We start from the raw sequence: 16,848 nt of genomic DNA on the forward strand, positions 1-16,848 counted from the left end.
GTTAATCTGATCATTAGCAGCACTCTGAGCAGAACTTAGACCCCTGCACCCTCACATCCCCCCTCCGCATCCCCCTCCTCCTCATTCCCCCCCACCACATTCCACCCCCCCACACCCCCACTCCCACCCTCCCGAAAGGGGATGGGAAGTGGAAGGAGCCATATAACTGGGTGGGAAGGCATGGGATGAAGAGTCCCTCACCTTCCTGACTCACCCTGATCAAGCCAAGCCAAGGGAAAGTCGAAGTTGGCCTTCATACCCAGAGGCCGATTGAGGCCCTCAATTGGTCAGTTAAGGAGCATTTACTGACTTCATCTCTTTGAAATTGACATTCTACCAGTGGTGGCTGGGGGAGGGAGGTCTATAGGCAATGAGGGGACACAGCCAGGTATACCCTAGTGGCTTTCCTGAAGGCTCAGGAACTCTCTTGCTTCGGCACCTTGTTATCATGGATGGCCCTGCCTGAGGCAATGTCCACCCTAAAGAAAGAAACCACACATCTCCTACCTCAACGGGCCAGAGTGACTGACCCCATCAGCCTGTCCCATTGACTTGTTCAGTGCAGCCTTCGTTGATGGCTGCCTCAGGGCTGGTTGTAGTCCCAGCAATGCCTCCTACTCCGAATGACATTGCTGAGACGGAAGAGCTCTTATCAGCAGGATCTTCATTATTAAAGACATGGGAGCCCTGACAACAGGCAGTTAACTGACTGATTGACATTTCATTTTCTTTTCCTCTTACTTCTATTGTGGGATATGGGTGTCGCTGGCAAGGCCAGTGTTTGTTGTCCATCCCTAACTGCCCTTAAATTGAATCGTCTGCAAAGCCATTTCAGAGGGCAATTAAGAGTCAGTCACATATTGTGGGTTCTGGAGTCACATGTCAGTCAGACCAGGCAAGGATGGCAGATGTCCTTCCCTAAAGGACATTAATGAACCAGATGGGTTTTTATGACAATTGATAAAACTTTCATGGCATAACTGAATTCAAATTGCACCAGCTGCCATGGTGGGATTCAAACGTACGTCCCCAGGGCCTCTGCTAGTCCAGCGGCAGTCGTACTATATCACCAATTATCCCAAAATCCTGTACAGTTCAGGTCACCCTATTATAGAGAGGATATTATTAAACCAGAAAAATTTACTAGGATGCTAGGACTTGATGGTTTGAGTTGTAAGAAGGGGTTGGATAGACTGGGATTTTTTTCCCTGGACCATAGGAAGCTTAGGGATTATTTTATGGAGGTCTGTAAAATAATGAGAGGCTTAGATAAGGTAGATAGTCAACATCTTTTCCCAAAGGTAGGGGAGTCTAAAATTAGAGGGCATAGGTTTAAGGTACGCAGGGAAAGATACAAAAGGGTCCAGAGGGATAATGTTTCACACAGAGGGTGGTGAATGTCTGGAACAAGGTGCCAGAGGCAGTAGTAGAAGTGGGTACAATGTTGTCTTTTAAAAAACATTTAGACAGTTACATGGGTAAGATGGGTATAGAGGAATATGGGCCAAATGCGGGCAATTAGAACCAATCTCTGTGGCTAAAAACTGGGCGGCATGGTTGGGCTGAAGGGCCTGTGTCTGTGCTGTAGACCTCTATGATTGGAATTTTACCATCTTACCTGCCTCAGAATCGGGGTAGGTGCGGCTTGCAGAATGGAATTCTCCCTTGGCCTCGGGCGGGATTTTACGAGCCTCACCTGAGTGAGGACGTAAAATCCCGGTGTATGAATCTAGTTCTGGAAATGGCCACACTGGGGTTGGCACTAGCTTCCTGGCCAGTGGGTGGGGCTAGTGCTGTGGCCATTAAATTCAGCTCTGATTGAACAAGTGTCGGGGCTAACGTACCTGATCCTGCCCCAGTGAATGCAGACAAACAGAAAAATTGGATAAAAGCAAATTACTGTGGAATCTGAAACCCAAAGAGAAAATGCCTTTTAACTTTGACAAAGGATCGTCTGGATTTGAAACATCAGCTCTTTTCTCTCCTTATAGATACTGCCAGATCTGCTGAGATTTTCCAGCATTTTCTCTTTTGGGAACAGAAAAATTGGATCAACTCTCAAATGGGCATAGCTGATTTCCCTAAATTCACTGATGGAGAGTTTCTAACTCCAGCCTGGTGGATCCCTCTGTGGTGCATGATAAAAGCCAATAGACTCCAGCAGTACCAATAAATCCCTCTGACTATATCCAGCTGATCTGGAGAAGGATAAGAGTGTCTCTTTAAATAGATGGAAAGAAGTTGCTTTCAGTTCTTTTCCTTCTCCTCACTTGGTCCAATAAGGTAGGCAGAATTTTGGAATTAAACAGCACAATTAAATTGTCTTCATGTAAATAAAATATCTTCCTGTTTAATTTTGAGATTGAAGCCATGCTTTTCTGCAGGGTGCTTTTATTTAATACTTCCTTACCTCCATGAATCTGGCAACCTCCTGTTTTCCGCATTCTCTTTTGCCCGACATCAACATTAATTTGTTTTGCAATTCCTTCAGTTCTGTCAATGTGTATTTCTTCATTTCTTTCGTGCTGTCCTCAAAGAGGTTCAGCTGAAGGACATTTTCTAGTGACAACTAAACAAGATTATGAATAAATTCAGCTGAAACACAACACAATTTCGATTGAATACTCCAGGACATGTACATTTCACAGCAAATTTTGGTTTATGTTTATGCCTTATTAAAGCATATTTCTTAAGTGCAGCCAGAAGCCTATAGTAAATACATCTCTGGACATGATGGTGCAGCGATTAATCAGTGTTAACATTCATATCATTGTCACTCTATGTAAGAGCATAATATATAGGAGCAGAATTAGGCCAGTCGGCCTATCAAGTCTGCTCTGCTATTCAATCGTGGCTGATAAATTTGTCAACCCCATTCTCCCGCTTTTTCCCCGTAACCCTTAATCGCTTTACCAATCAACAACCTATCCATCTCTGACTTAAATGCACTCAGTGACCTGGCCTCCACAGCCTTCTGTGGCAATGAATTATGCAGCCACCCTCTGACTGAAGTAATTCCTCCTTATCTCAGTTCTAAAGGGTCATCCCTTTACTCTGAGGCTGTGCCTCAGATCCTAGTCTCTCCTACTAATGGAAACATCTTCCCCACATCCATTCTATCCAGGCCTTCATTATTCTGTGAGTTTCATTGAGAGCGCCTCTCATCCTTTGATACTCGATCGAATACAGACCCAGAATTCTCAGATGCTCCTCATATGTCAAGCTTTTCATTCCTGGGATCATTCTCGTGAACCTCCTCAGAATCCTCTCCAAGGCCAACACATCCTTCCTCAGATATGGGGCCCAAAATTGCTCACAATATTCTAAATCTGATCTCATCAGAGCTTCTATAACCACAGCAGTACATCCCTGCTTTGGAATTCTAGTCCTTTCAAAATGAATGCTAACATTACATTTGCCTCCCTAACTACCAAGCCAAGTAAGTAAGTAAGAGTCTTGTGCAATGCAATGTGTATCTTCATCTCTTGTATCCATGTTGAGCTATCATCAGTTTGAGATGATCTGTCTTCATCACTTGGGGTGGTGATATGAGAGACAGCTACCTTATGATCAGTGAGTGAACCACAAGTGGCTTTGACTAGGAATTCTATCCATGGAATCAGTGCTAATAGAGAGGGGAATAATGACGCAAATTAAATAAAACAGAGATTAAAAACAGGAAATGCTAAATCTGGCAGCATCAGAGTTAACATTTTGGGTCCAATATGACTCTTCTGGTCCAAATCCTGTTTGATTATTATTTCAGGGTCATCGATGACATCCATGATGGAATGGGTTAGCACACTGCCCTTTCACCATTAAGTGAATCCAGGACAGAAATTTCCTTGTCACTTCTACCATATAGAAGGATTGCATGTGGAAATACCAGGATGTCTGCATGTAATCTCAACTGGATACCAACCCAGAACACCAACTGTGTTAAATTGTGTTGAATCATCAACCACGAGCAAGACTGTGAGATAAGTTGCCATCTTCAGTACCACTGGTGCAGAGCTTTGTGTGGTGGAAGTCCATACCAGGAATTTGAGTGTGCAACATTTACCTCTGTATGATAACCAATAGGAGAAATGCAAGAAAACTGCACAGTTCAGCCTTGCTTGTTCCAATACATTTGGAGAGAAACGCACTGATGGGTCAATGTAGTGGAAATTTTTGCTCAGCATTTGGCATTTGGTATATCTGACCTGGGTAAGTGTTGTCAGTGGGGCTTTGATTTCCAGCATTATCCTGACCTATCCAAGAAAGCCTCACTCCAGTACAACCCCATCCTAAGACCAGCTAACCCAACCTCACCCAATCATCTGTGACACTATTGCACCTTTAAGAAAGGTATTTTTAATTATGTTCTCTGCATTTATAAGCAGGCACTGAGCTGTCTGCTTAGAAGTCCTGTTTTTGCTGCTTAAATGGTTTAAATGGGGCTTTGTTTATTGAAGTGCTGTAGGAAGATCGATTGACAAGTCAACGTCAGGTGGTTCCTCCACAGAGGAATCCAAGGATTCACTTTCAGTTTTGGTTGGAAGGTGTTTTGGCTTCATGCTGGATGCAGTGTTCTGTCTCTCATTCTGGTGTTTTGGGAAGCTGTTCTGACGTCAAACTTGTCTCTGTGTGTCTGTTAAGAAAGCTGCAGAATCCAACCAAAGGTCTAAGTTCCAGCATCCCGTGAGCATTCTTATTTTCTGTGCTAAATCTGTGGCAGGTGTATGTTTATAAGGAAATTTTGTTGTATTGGAGCAGTATTTAGTAGTTAAGGTTTATGCAATAACATGTTATTTTTTGTTTGTGATTGGTAAAAGCTATTACTAATTTCCATTTAGAACATAAGAACATAAGAAATAGGAGCAGGAGTAGGCCATCTAGCCCTTCGAGCCTGCCCCGCCATTCAATAAGATCATGGCTGATCTGTCGTGGCTCAGTTCCACTTTCCCGCCCTCTCCCCATAACCCTTAATCCCCTTGCCTATCAAAAACCTATCTACCCGTGTCTTAAATATAATTGAATCATACCTGAAGTGAAACATCTCATGCTAACATTAGCCAAATTTAAATTGCACAACTTATGATCCAGGAAGACAACATGAAACACTTTGGAATTTCTGACCTGGATTATAACGCGTCATCCCAAAACCACATAATCCAACCTCACCCACCTAAGGACCACCTAAGACAACATCACCCTTGGATTGCCAAACCCAATCTGACCTTGCTACTGCTGAAGTCTCACCACAGCTTCCTCTTACACTTTGGTTTCTCTAACCATCTGTTCAAGTGCAAGTACCTTTTCTTCACATGGTTGTTCAATGTTGCCCACTTTATAAATTCCTTTGTGATTGATGGCTTCTGCCAGAGACAGGGAGGACGTCTCTACGGATCCGTGACTTTCCCTCAATGTTTTTAGCCATTCCAAATAACGATCGGAATCTCTCTGAAGAAATAAAGAAATTCAATTTGGACCTCGCAGCTTTGCTTAGTCTTGGTCAGTTTCAGAACTGAAACATCAAATTGAAATAATTGTGCAGACTCTCAATGACTGCATGGGTCAGAACTAAAACATTGCAAGGTACCCACCAGTTTTTCTGGAAGTTTTGGATCACTTTTAAGTGCTTTTTGGATTTTGACCACCGCCGACTCCAAACCTTTGAAATCTGTGTTCTGTTGCAGCTCGTAAATGAAGGGAGAATAACCCATCACAGCGTCATGGAAACAGGCAACCCGATCAATTTCCATGTCATTTTCTCCAGCTGATATGGATGCCAGGTCTACAAACACTTTTACTTCCCTCAGGTCTGAGTTAAAGAGAAAGGCACAAGGGAAAAGGACAGCAATAAGTTAGAACCAGTAAAGATGTGTCAGAACTCTGTCATTGAGGGAGGCAGAGTAGTTAGCCCTGCTGCCTCACAGTGCCAGAGATTTGGATTCAATTCCCGGCCAGGGTCACAGTCTGTGTGGAGCTTGCACATTCTCCCTGTGACTATGTGGGTTTCCTCTTGGTCCACCGGTTTCCTTCCACAATCCAAAGATGTGAGTGCAGGTTAGGCGGATTGGCCATACTAAATTGCCCCTTAGTGTCGGGGAACTAGCTAGGGTAAATGCATGGGGTTATGGGGATAGAGCCTGGGTGGGATTGTGGTTGGTGCAGATTCGATAGGCTGAATGGCCTCTTTCTGCATTGTAGAATTCTATGATTCTATCCACAGCCGCAAAGGAAACCCAGAATTAAGAACAAAGAACAAAGAACAACCCAGCACGGGAAACAGGCCCTTCGGCCCAACGAGCCCGCGCCGCCGCATCACCCTACACCTATTCTACCCTGCATGTCTACGAATGGAACCCTACTCAGTCAGATTCAGGGAAGAAATAGTGTCAATTTGGTAAAAACCGATTAGCCTAAGAGCACATCTTTGGGGTGTGGGAGGAAACCGGAGCGCCCGGAGGAAACCCACGCAACCACAGGGAGAATGCGCAAACTCCCACAGACACAGGCCCAAATCCATGTGTCTGCACAGCCAGCAGTGCTAGTCACTGAGCTGTTGCGGCGCCCGTCTACCGGTCCAGGATCAAGCACACACACCGACATGAAGTACTAGGCCACTCCTGGAACTTCCAAGAGCAGCCCACGCACGACCCGCCGTGTGCATGCCCCTCGTTTGACACGAGGTGGACCTCCACCTGTGGAATAAAGACAAAAATATTAATCTTACAGCCTGCCTTTCCGGTGTCTCCCGAGGTTTAACCCTATTTAATAGCCCCTACCATATCCCTCCATTCTCGTTTCACTCATGTGCCTATCTAACTGCATCTTAAACGAGTCCAACGTTCCTGCCTCCACCACCCTACTCGTTAGCACGTTCCAGACCCCCACAACTCTCTGCGTAAAGAACCTTCTTCTCACCTCCAAATTATACCTCTCCCCCCTCACCCTTAAATGATGACCTCTCGTGTTCGTACCCAGTCTAGGGAGCAGTCTCTCACTATTAACTCTATCTATTCCCTTCAGTATCTTATATACTTCTATCATGTCCCCTCTCAATCTCCGTCTCTAATTAAATGCAAAGATCACATGACGATATTTCTACTTACTTGTCAAAGCTCCTTTCACCCAGTTTACAAATGGCTGCTTTTGAACAAATTCCTGTAAACACTTTATGCATTCCGGAGTAATTTTCACCAAGAGTTTTTTGGTTTCAATTAAATCATGGTCGACGTAATCCAGAGAACGTGCTTTGAAAGAGTCTTCATTCTGAATAAAATAAATATCTGTTACTGACTGAAGGATGTAAAGTTTCTGCTCACAGTGACACTGGGCAATTTTACCCCTGATCTCGTTGTGTGATTCATACTGAATCATCCATGTAAATGGCTACAAGTGTGAAAGTTAACACACAATGGTTACTAATGATCATTTGCCTTATGATTGGTAAATTATCAACAGTGCTTTTTATTTTCTTCAAGTTAGTAAAGAAGGGCATTCGGCATTTCATAAATTATCGATGCAAGACAGACCCTACAGCAGTGGTTTTCAACTGGTGTGCCACATTGGTGTGCCGTGAGAACTGTCCAAACGTGCTGTGAAGCTTTGTGCTAAGGTTATGAAAATCAATGTAAATCAAAACATACTGTTTCATCTTAAACAATATTCAATCCAACCCAAAATTACAATTCATAAAGCACATGAAAATTAATCATCAAACCCTTTAAAAGTGAGGTATCAGCCTTTTGCTTCTAAAACATGAACATTCTAAACGCAGGTAGCCAAAGCGTGAAATGGAAGTCACGAGATAGTTTTTACCAGTCATCATAGAAATCAATGGCGTTTTTACTGATGGTAAAATAAGACAAAATGAGCCAGCAGATGCAGCGAAATTGAACACATTCCCATTTCTTTGCTGGGTCTATTTTAGATCCCCCGATCTGAGGAGAAATAGATCAGTTTGACTCCTCTGCTTATTCAATTCTGAACCCGAAAGGGTGAAATTTAGATGCCTGAACCGAGTGCTGTGAGTGGAACAGGTTTAAAGCTATGAATAGTTGGAAATAATTAAGTTGGGCAGATTTTGAAAATTTGTCTGTGCTCGCTGTTGAAGACAGTGTATTCTGTGCTGGATTTGAAGCGTTAATGCGTTGGATCCTTAGTTAGCTTGCTGCAAATCTCTCTGGTAAGACCGTAACCATAGTAAATGTAAATATGTGTGACTGTTATGAGCAATCAATTCATCTGAAAAAAAGTGGCTGTCCCATTGAAGTGTGCCATGTTACTGAAAAAGTTGGGAACCACTGCCCTGCAGCCATCTTAGTGTTTGATTGGATCTGAAATGATTCCAGAATTTTTGCCTTCATTATGCCCTCTGTTGTTTACATTTAATCCTTCTCCAGCAAGTATGTCACAATAACATGGTGAATCCCTTTGACATTTGGAGAATGCAGAGATATCCTTCAACTTCAATGATTATCGTGAATTCAAGAAACAGCAAAGCACATCCGTCCCAAGCCAAAAGCCAAAACTACCAGCCAGCACTAATACCAAAGGAATTAAGTCTTGTTCCTCAAAACCAACAAAGTCCTGTTCCTCAGTAGCCCAGTCCCGTATCTATCCTATTTTGGAAATAAAGGCCTAAGATGCCAAATTACCAGTGAGCACATGACAAAGAGTTACAAGCTCATATACTTACTATCTTTGTCAGGTTCTGAATTTTCCTGAAATCACCCTGCAGCTTTAACACGTTCACTATGTCTTGAATTATTCGGGCAGAATGAACAGCTTGGTGAAGTGCAAAATATTGTTTGATCTGAACAAGCCGTGTCTCAGGGAAATCCTTTCCTTTTACTGCTTTGAACATGTTGGATAACTCATTCTTTATTTTATCAGGCTGTTCCCGGCAATGGAAAAACATCCTGTCAATCTCCTGGAACGTTATGGTGCCTTGCTCGGTGCTTTCGCAAAGGTTTGTGAAGTCAGTCCAGCAATGGTGCCAGATGGTGAGATACAGCTTGTCAAAAGTGATTTGCGCAGATCCAGATTTTTCTGCCGCTTGCAGCCAGCAGTTTTGAAGAACACTGCTCTCTCTTAGCCTGTGCATTATCGATGCCATCTTTTTAACATCACCACTCAGGTTAAAATATTTAACACAGTGAGTTGACTGAGTTTCAGGGTCCTCGTCCGTCCAGGGCTTTGGCTTCACGAGCTCATCGAGTCTCATGGATTGGATATTGGCCTTGCACTTTTCTTCAAGGTACTTTACATCAGTGACTGTAAAGCAAGCAAGCACAGGTATTTCTTCAAAAGCATTGGTTATGAATAGATTTGAGGAATATTGCAAATATCTAGGTTCAACAAATTAAGACTTTAAATCAGTTTAATTTCCAGTTCAGGCAACATTGTTGAGAACTTTAGATCAACATCTACAATCAATCAGCAGACCTTCCAACAGATACTTCGAAAAATAAGTTATGTGTAGTTTTCAACCCAATTATTATGAACAGTGGGGAACATGCAGCCATAAAATAAAAACTAACATACAAATTATTTTAACTAAAATGTTAATCACTGAAATTAAAGGGCATTTGAATTTCCAATATCGCTCTGTTTTGTGGTGTGTAAACTTTGAGTCCTTGTATGTTCTTGTGGCTGATGTATTATTTTAAATCTTGTTGCACCCACTCCATGTCCCTGTCGACATCAACGAGGAGGAAGTGGAAATGGTGGAGACCTTCAACTTTCTAGGAATTCAGATCACCAACAACCTGTCCTGGTCCCTCCATGCTGATGCTACAATTAAAAAAGCCCACCAACACCTCTACTTTCCCAAGAGGTGAAGGAAATTTGACACGTTTGCTATAACTCTCATCAATTTTCACAGATGCACCATAGAAAACATCTTTTCTGGCAATAAATGCTGGCCAGTCAGCGATGCCCATGTCCCACGAATGAATAATAAACAAATGTATCACAGCTTGATATGGCTCTTGCTCTGACCAAGACCACAAGAAACTATAAAGGGTTGTGGACGTAGCCCAGTCCATCATGCAAACCAGTCTCCCATCCACTGACTCCATCTACACTTCCCGCTGCCTCAGAAAAGCAACCAGCATAATCAAGGACCTCATGCACCCTGGACATACTCTCTTCCACCTTCTTCTGTCGGGAAAAAGATACGAAAGTCTGATCATGTACCAATCAACTGAAGAAAGACTTAAGAAAAACGCCTGAAAGACGTGTTGGTTAGACGCATTGGCCATGCTAAAATTCTCCCTCAGCGTTCCCGAACAGGCGCTGGAGTATGGCGACTAGGAGATTTTCACAATAACTTCATTGCATTGTTAATGTAAGCCTACTTGTGACACTAATAAATGAACTTAGAAAAAAAGAACAACTTCTTGCCTGCTGCTGTCATACTTTTGAATGGATCTACCTTAAGTCAATCTTTTACCCCCTAGCTATGACTGTAACACTACATTCTGTATCCATTCCTTTTCTTCTCCCGAATATACTCTATGAACGTCATCCTTTTTCTGTATAACGCACAAGAAACAATACTTTTCATTGTATCCCAATACATGTGACAATGATAAATCAAATCAAATCAAATCCTTTCAAATATCAAGGTACTGAGTGGTCAACCTGGACACACCAATGCTGCGAAACATGTCTTTCTGGGAAAATTTCAGATCCATTAGCCTACAGTTTGCAGGAAAACGACAGCCCCAGTTATTAGTGAACACAAGATGGCTAATCTTAGTTGATGATACAATAAATTGTCACTTTGCCATTTAGACCAAAATAATACCATAGCATAGTGGCACAGTACTTAGCATTGCTGCCTCACAGAGCCAGGAACCTGGTTTCAATTCCGGCCTCAGGTCACTGTCTGTGCGGAGTCTGCATCTTCTCCCCTTGTCTGTGAGGGTTTCCCCCCAGGTACTCCGGTTTCCTCCCACCATCCCAGGATGTGCAGGTTAGGTTGAGTGGCCATGCTAAATTGACCCTTAGTGTTGGGGGATCAGCAGGGTGAATACATGCCGGTGGCACAGTGGTTAGCACTGCTGTCTCACAGCGCCAGGGACCAGGGTATGATTCCCGGCTTGGCTCACCGTCTGTGCGGAGTCTGCACATTCTCTCTGTGTCTGCGTGAGTTTCCTCTGAGTGTTCTGGTTTCCTTCCACAGTCTGAAAGATAAGCTGGTTAGGGGCATTGACCCTGCTAAATTCTCCCTTGGTGTACCTGAACAGGTGCTTGAGTGTGGCAACTAGGAGATTTTGACAGTAACTTCATTGCATTGTAATGTGTGCCTACTCGTGAGACTAATAAATAAACTTAAAAAAAATAAGCAGGGTTACGGGGATAAGGCCTGGGTGGGACTGTTGTCAGTGCAGGCTCAGTGGGCCAAATGGCCTCCTTCTGCACTGTAGGGATTCTGGATAATAATTATTATTGAGCCAAAGTTGGAAGAACTCCTTTTTATAAAAATCATTTTCTTCCCAATGGGTCATGGATATTTCATTATGCTATGAAAACTACAATAATGACAATATTTCATTTTACTTCATAAAATATTGATGATTGGACTTTATGTAAAAAGTAGCTTCTGAAGAATGAACTGGAATTTTTAAGCCACTGGCACAAATGACAATTATATTCTCAACCAGCATTATAAAATGAGACATCAAAGAACAAGGCCATTTGGCCCATTACAGCCGGCCTGGAATAAATCTTCAAAAAGGTCATAAAAGAACTGAAGTATTTCTCATGGGGAAATTTTAAGCACAGTAAAAATGCCAGTATTTTCCTTATGAATTCAAAACAATATGTGCTTATATCAGAGTTTGTAGAATGTAAGCGGATATTATAGTGAGCAGTAATGCAGATTATTCCTTCGGATTCTCGACCTCAATCACTGGTAATTATCAGCATAAAAATTTAGCTTTATTTTTGTTTGAAATATTCATGTATCATTAATAAATAAACAACTACTCAGGATTTATTTGGTCTACACTTGTCTCATTTATCAAACAGCTATTTAAGTAATACGTACACCATCTTCAGAAAGAGAAGTTTGAATACCGTACCTGTAATAGTGTCACAAATTTGCTGAATCATATTTATTAGTGATTCAATGGATTTTTTCTCATTTAGAAAGGCATCAAGTTCTGCACTTCTCTTTGATATCAGTTTTCTAGCATCAACTTGAAAGAATTTCTTGCTCTCATGCTCTGGGAGTTTCCGTTCTGTAAATGAAGCACACACCATCAGTTTATCACTTGCTAGGAAAACAGTTAGTTTTAAAGGATTTATATTTGTCTTGGTAAACATTAGAAATAAGGTATAGTTTTAAGTGAGTTTAGTGTTTCAGTATAAGGAAGGGTAAACCCAAAGTTAGATTCCTGATGGACAAGGCGTTTCTATGTGTGGAGGTTTTTGATTTCAGATGAAACTGTGCTTCCATTGTGCTTAGAGAGGGTTATGTCATTAAGAATCATTAAAAGCTTACAGAAAGAGAAATTGTTGCTTAGCAACTGGGGCCCTTTAAAGATAAAAATGGCTTTCCGAATTTAATTTTAGCTGAATTTGTTTGCAGGTTTAGCAGGTTAGAGCGGGAACATCTTCTCAGCTTTGCTAGAAAAAAACCCATACCCTTGAGTAATGGGTAAGAAAACAAGTGTAGAGCCCTAAAGTTTAGCTAGAAAAATTAAGAGCTGCTTCCAAGAGGCCTGAGGTCAATTGTTCACTAAAGACAGGCAGAGCTGAGAAGAAGGCTGATGTAAGGAGATGGCTGCAGTGATCACAATTAAAGTGGGAAAGCAGACTTCAAAGTTAAATCAAACATTTGATGTTGTTTTAATAGTCTGGGAATTATTGGTTAAAGTAATTGTGAAGAGGAAAAAGTGCTGAAGAGGGAAGGTGGAAAACCTATAATCAAATCTTTGATGGATGCCTCTGAGGGAAAGCCTTTTTTAAAAGAAGATTTGAACATGTGTTGTTTTGAAAGAAAAACTTGAAATCACTTGCGTGGAAGCTGGCGTTTCAGTGAGGCAAATGGCTCAGAGTACAAGTGCATGTGTGTAGAGTGAAGGGGTAGATGATGTTTCGGAGGAGAAACCCACAGACATTCAATTGGGTTCAGAGTAGGAATTGTTTTAGACCATAGCCAGTCTGTGTGCTTAAAGAGACTTTGTGTCACTGAGACCATTGTACCTGAAGATATATATACTTTGTAATCTGCGTTAATGTAAAATCTGTATATATTTGTGAAGCTAAAGAGGGAGTGAAGCGTACTATATCATTATCCAACTTTTCATGTTTAATAAATGTTTTTTCTTAAGTTAACGGTCCGTTAGAGCCATCAAGGTTTACAGCATGGAAACAGGCCCTTCGGCCCAACTTGTCCATGCCACCTGTTTTTTAAACCCCTAAGCTAATCCCAATTGCCCGCATTTGCCCCATATCCCTCTATACCCATTTTACCCATGTAACTGTCAAAATGCTTTTTAAAAGACCAAATTGTACCCGCCTCTACTACTACCTCTGGCAGCTTATTCCAGGCACCACCCTCGGTGTGAAAAAATTGCCCCCCTGGACACTTCTGTATTTTTCCTCTCTCACCTTAAACCTATGTTCTCTTGTTTTAGACTCCCCTACATTTGGGAAAAGATATTGACTATCTAGCTGATCTATGCCACTCATTATTTTACAGGCCTCTATAAAATCACCCCTCAGCCTTCTACGCTCCAGAGAAAAATGTCCCAGTCCATCCAGCCTCTCCTTATAACTCAAACCATCAAGTCCCGGTAGCATCCTAATAAATCTTCTCTGCACTTTTTCTAGTTTGATAATATCCTTTCTATAATAGTGACAAGAACTGTACACAGTATTCCAAGTGTGCCCTTACAAATGTCTTGTACAACTTCAACAAGAGATTTCAACTCCTGTATTCAATGTTCTGACCAATGAAACCAAGCATGCTGAATGCTTTCTGTTCCTCCATGTTTTATTAAAAAAAAGTAAAAGTCACGTTCTTTTGAGCCAGGATTCCATTCTGGGATCTTCCTATCCAGTTATAACACCAACAGGGATTGGAACACAATGCAACAGAATACAGGCCATAGCCAGGCACTTTGCTCATCAACACTATAGCCAACATACAATGCTGCCAATGATGGTAATGTATTGGGCTGGATTCTCCAACCTCACCCTCAGCTGGGATTCTCCAGTCCTGTTGTAGAGAATGGAGATTTGGCTGAGAGCCAAATTCTCCATTCTCGTTGGCAGCGGTGGCCGGATGTTCGAGACCGGAGAATTCCGGCCATTGTTTTTCCTATTATTTATGGGATATGGGTGTCACTGATTAGACCAGCATTTATTGCCCATCCCTAATTGCCCTTGGAGAGGTGGTGGTGAGCTGCCTTCTTGAACTACTGCAGTCCCTGCAGTGTAGGTACACTCACAGTGCAGTTGGGTAGGAGTTCCAGCATTTTGATCCAGCGACAGTGAAGGAACGGTGATATATTTCCAAGTCAGGATGGCGACTGGTTTAGAGGGGAACCTCCAGGTGGTGGTGTTCCCAGGTATCTGCTGCTGTTATCCTTCGAGATGGTAAAGGTCATGGGTTTGAAAGGTGCTGGCTAAGAAACCTTGGTGAGTTTCAGCAGTCCATCTGAAAGATAGTACACACAGCTGCCACCGTTTGTCAGTGGTGGGGAGATTGAATGTTTGTAGAACGGGTGGCAGTTAAGTGTGTTGTTTTTCCCTGGATGGTATCGAGCTTCTACAGTGTTGTTGGAGCTCCACTCATATGGACAACTGGAGAATATTCCATCACATTCCTGATTTATGTGTTGTGGATTGTGGACAAGCTTTGGAGAGTCAGAAGCGAGTTATCCGCCGCAGGATACCTAACCTTTGACCTGCTCTGATCGTCACAGTATTTGTATGGCTGGTCCAGTTCAGATTCTGGTCAACCATAAACCCTAAAATGTTGAAAGTGGGGTACTCAGCAATAGTAATGCCATTGAATGTCAAGGAGCGATGGTTAGGCTGTCACCTGTTGGAGATGGTCATACCATCACCCTTTGACATTGAATTGTTGGCCAACAGCAGCCTTAGAATATGCCCAAATAATGTAATGTATTCGCTGCATCTTGCAAAGGACATCTTGAAATAGCAAAGTCTTAACTTTTAGGACACACAAAAGTAGAAAGTGGAAAATTTGTCTTGGCCATAAAATCCAAGTCAAATCCAATTCAACAAATTACAGCCTCATTTATCATCAGCTCACTGACAGAAGGTGTTGTCGATAGTGCCAACAAGAGGTCGCTACACAAAACAATCTACTCACTGACCCTCAATTTGAGTTACATCAGGACCACTTAATTCCAGATCTCATTCCAGCCTTGGTCAGCAAATTGTCACGGCTTTGTCAACAGCGACTTCCAAACCTGGACCTTCACCACCTTGAAGAACAAGGAAAGCAGGCACATGGTAATGCCACCACCTGCAAGCCCCCTTTCAAGCCACACGCTATCCTGACTTGGAAATATAGCTTGGTTCCTTTACTGTCTGTGGGCCAAAATCCTGGAACTTCCTTCCTAACTATGATTATAGCAACACCACACGGACTGCAGCAGTTCAATAAGGCAGCTCACCACCACATTCTCATGGACAACTAGGGTTGGGCAATAAATACTGACCATGCAAATGATACCCACGTCCAATGAATGGACAAAAAAAAAAGACAACCCTCTCCACCTAGCAGAATCTAGGCAGAATGGAAACTACAATCTAGCAGGTCTTTTCTCTATTTCTGATAGAGTCTGCATACTTTTAATGTTGAACAGTTGAGGTGTCTACCCTGTGCCAGACAGAGAATATAAGAGGATAAGGATCTGATAGCAACTCCAGAGGACCTGTTAGCTGCAATGACAACTGAGATCACTGAAAAGAAAAACACATATCCATCATTCAAATAATAAGCAATGTTTCTTTGTGGTGCTGGGAGGAGAGGGAGGGCCACTTGGTCAAAGTGACTCTTACACCATATTTTAATGTAGGAGTCAGGAGAATGTGCAGATCAAAATGTTTATTGCACTGGAACCATTAAAGATATGCATGTAGATATTCATAAAGTCAGTGCTGTGACAGAGTTAATGGTACAATCTTCTATATGTCAAACTTACGCGCTTGAAATAAATTGATGTATTCCTTTCCCTTGTTTCTGAATAATTGTAGGTCAGCAACCTTCACAGAGCCTTGATAGAGACATTCAACCACCAAGTGAAAACTGTCCTCTGCATCTTTTAGTAAACGCCTTGCTTTCTCCGAGATATCAAGCTTACTGCAGTCACCTGGAGAGATCAGCAAATCAATCAGCTATCATTTATATTCATGTAACTAATATATTTGCAAAGACACTATAAATGTTTCATTGGAATAAACCTATAAGGTAGAGTTTCAAGGATTCTCTTGTACCATTCTCCTCTCTTCTTTTGGAATCCAACATATTACTGTTGCCAAGCAATTGTGTCACGTGCTGCTTTCTCACTTTCAGAGTATTGGTGAAATGATGGACCAGTCCCAAAAAATAACTCCAGCTTTCCTGATCTGCTGGAGAATGTGGAAAGATCTTTCCCAGATTCACCAGCAAGGGCGGAGAACATACTCATTTTTAGAATCATTAAATCAGGAAGTATTGAGTGGATGTCCTGCCCACTATTAATCCCAATTCTTTCTCTAAGCTACAGCAACAACTCAATAAATCCTGCCCCAATAAATCAGCAGGGTCAGTGTAAATCATAGAATCCCTACAGTGCAGAAGGAGGGCACTCGGCCCATTGAACC

General features: G+C 42.2%; 1 protein-coding gene across 1 annotated transcript in view; it reads right to left on the reverse strand.

Annotated features, from left to right (window-relative positions):
* The window catches only part of LOC145356666 (E3 ubiquitin-protein ligase rnf213-alpha-like), a 164,179-nt gene that overhangs the window by 85,064 nt on the left and 62,267 nt on the right, over nucleotides 1–16,848 (reverse strand). Inside the window, exons 22-28 of the mRNA XM_080209532.1 lie at nucleotides 16,188–16,355; nucleotides 12,084–12,242; nucleotides 8,690–9,267; nucleotides 7,101–7,260; nucleotides 5,589–5,806; nucleotides 5,299–5,445; nucleotides 2,411–2,569 (exon numbers count right to left, since the gene is read on the reverse strand). Coding sequence (XP_080065658.1) covers nucleotides 2,411–2,569; nucleotides 5,299–5,445; nucleotides 5,589–5,806; nucleotides 7,101–7,260; nucleotides 8,690–9,267; nucleotides 12,084–12,242; nucleotides 16,188–16,355 — 1,589 coding nt within the window. The remainder of the gene's footprint in view (nucleotides 1–2,410; nucleotides 2,570–5,298; nucleotides 5,446–5,588; nucleotides 5,807–7,100; nucleotides 7,261–8,689; nucleotides 9,268–12,083; nucleotides 12,243–16,187; nucleotides 16,356–16,848) is intronic.

The sequence above is a fragment of the Carcharhinus amblyrhynchos genome, chromosome 21 (genome assembly GCF_965287045.1).
Source record: "Carcharhinus amblyrhynchos chromosome 21, sCarAmb.v2.hapA, whole genome shotgun sequence".
Classification (NCBI taxonomy): domain Eukaryota; kingdom Metazoa; phylum Chordata; class Chondrichthyes; order Carcharhiniformes; family Carcharhinidae; genus Carcharhinus; species Carcharhinus amblyrhynchos.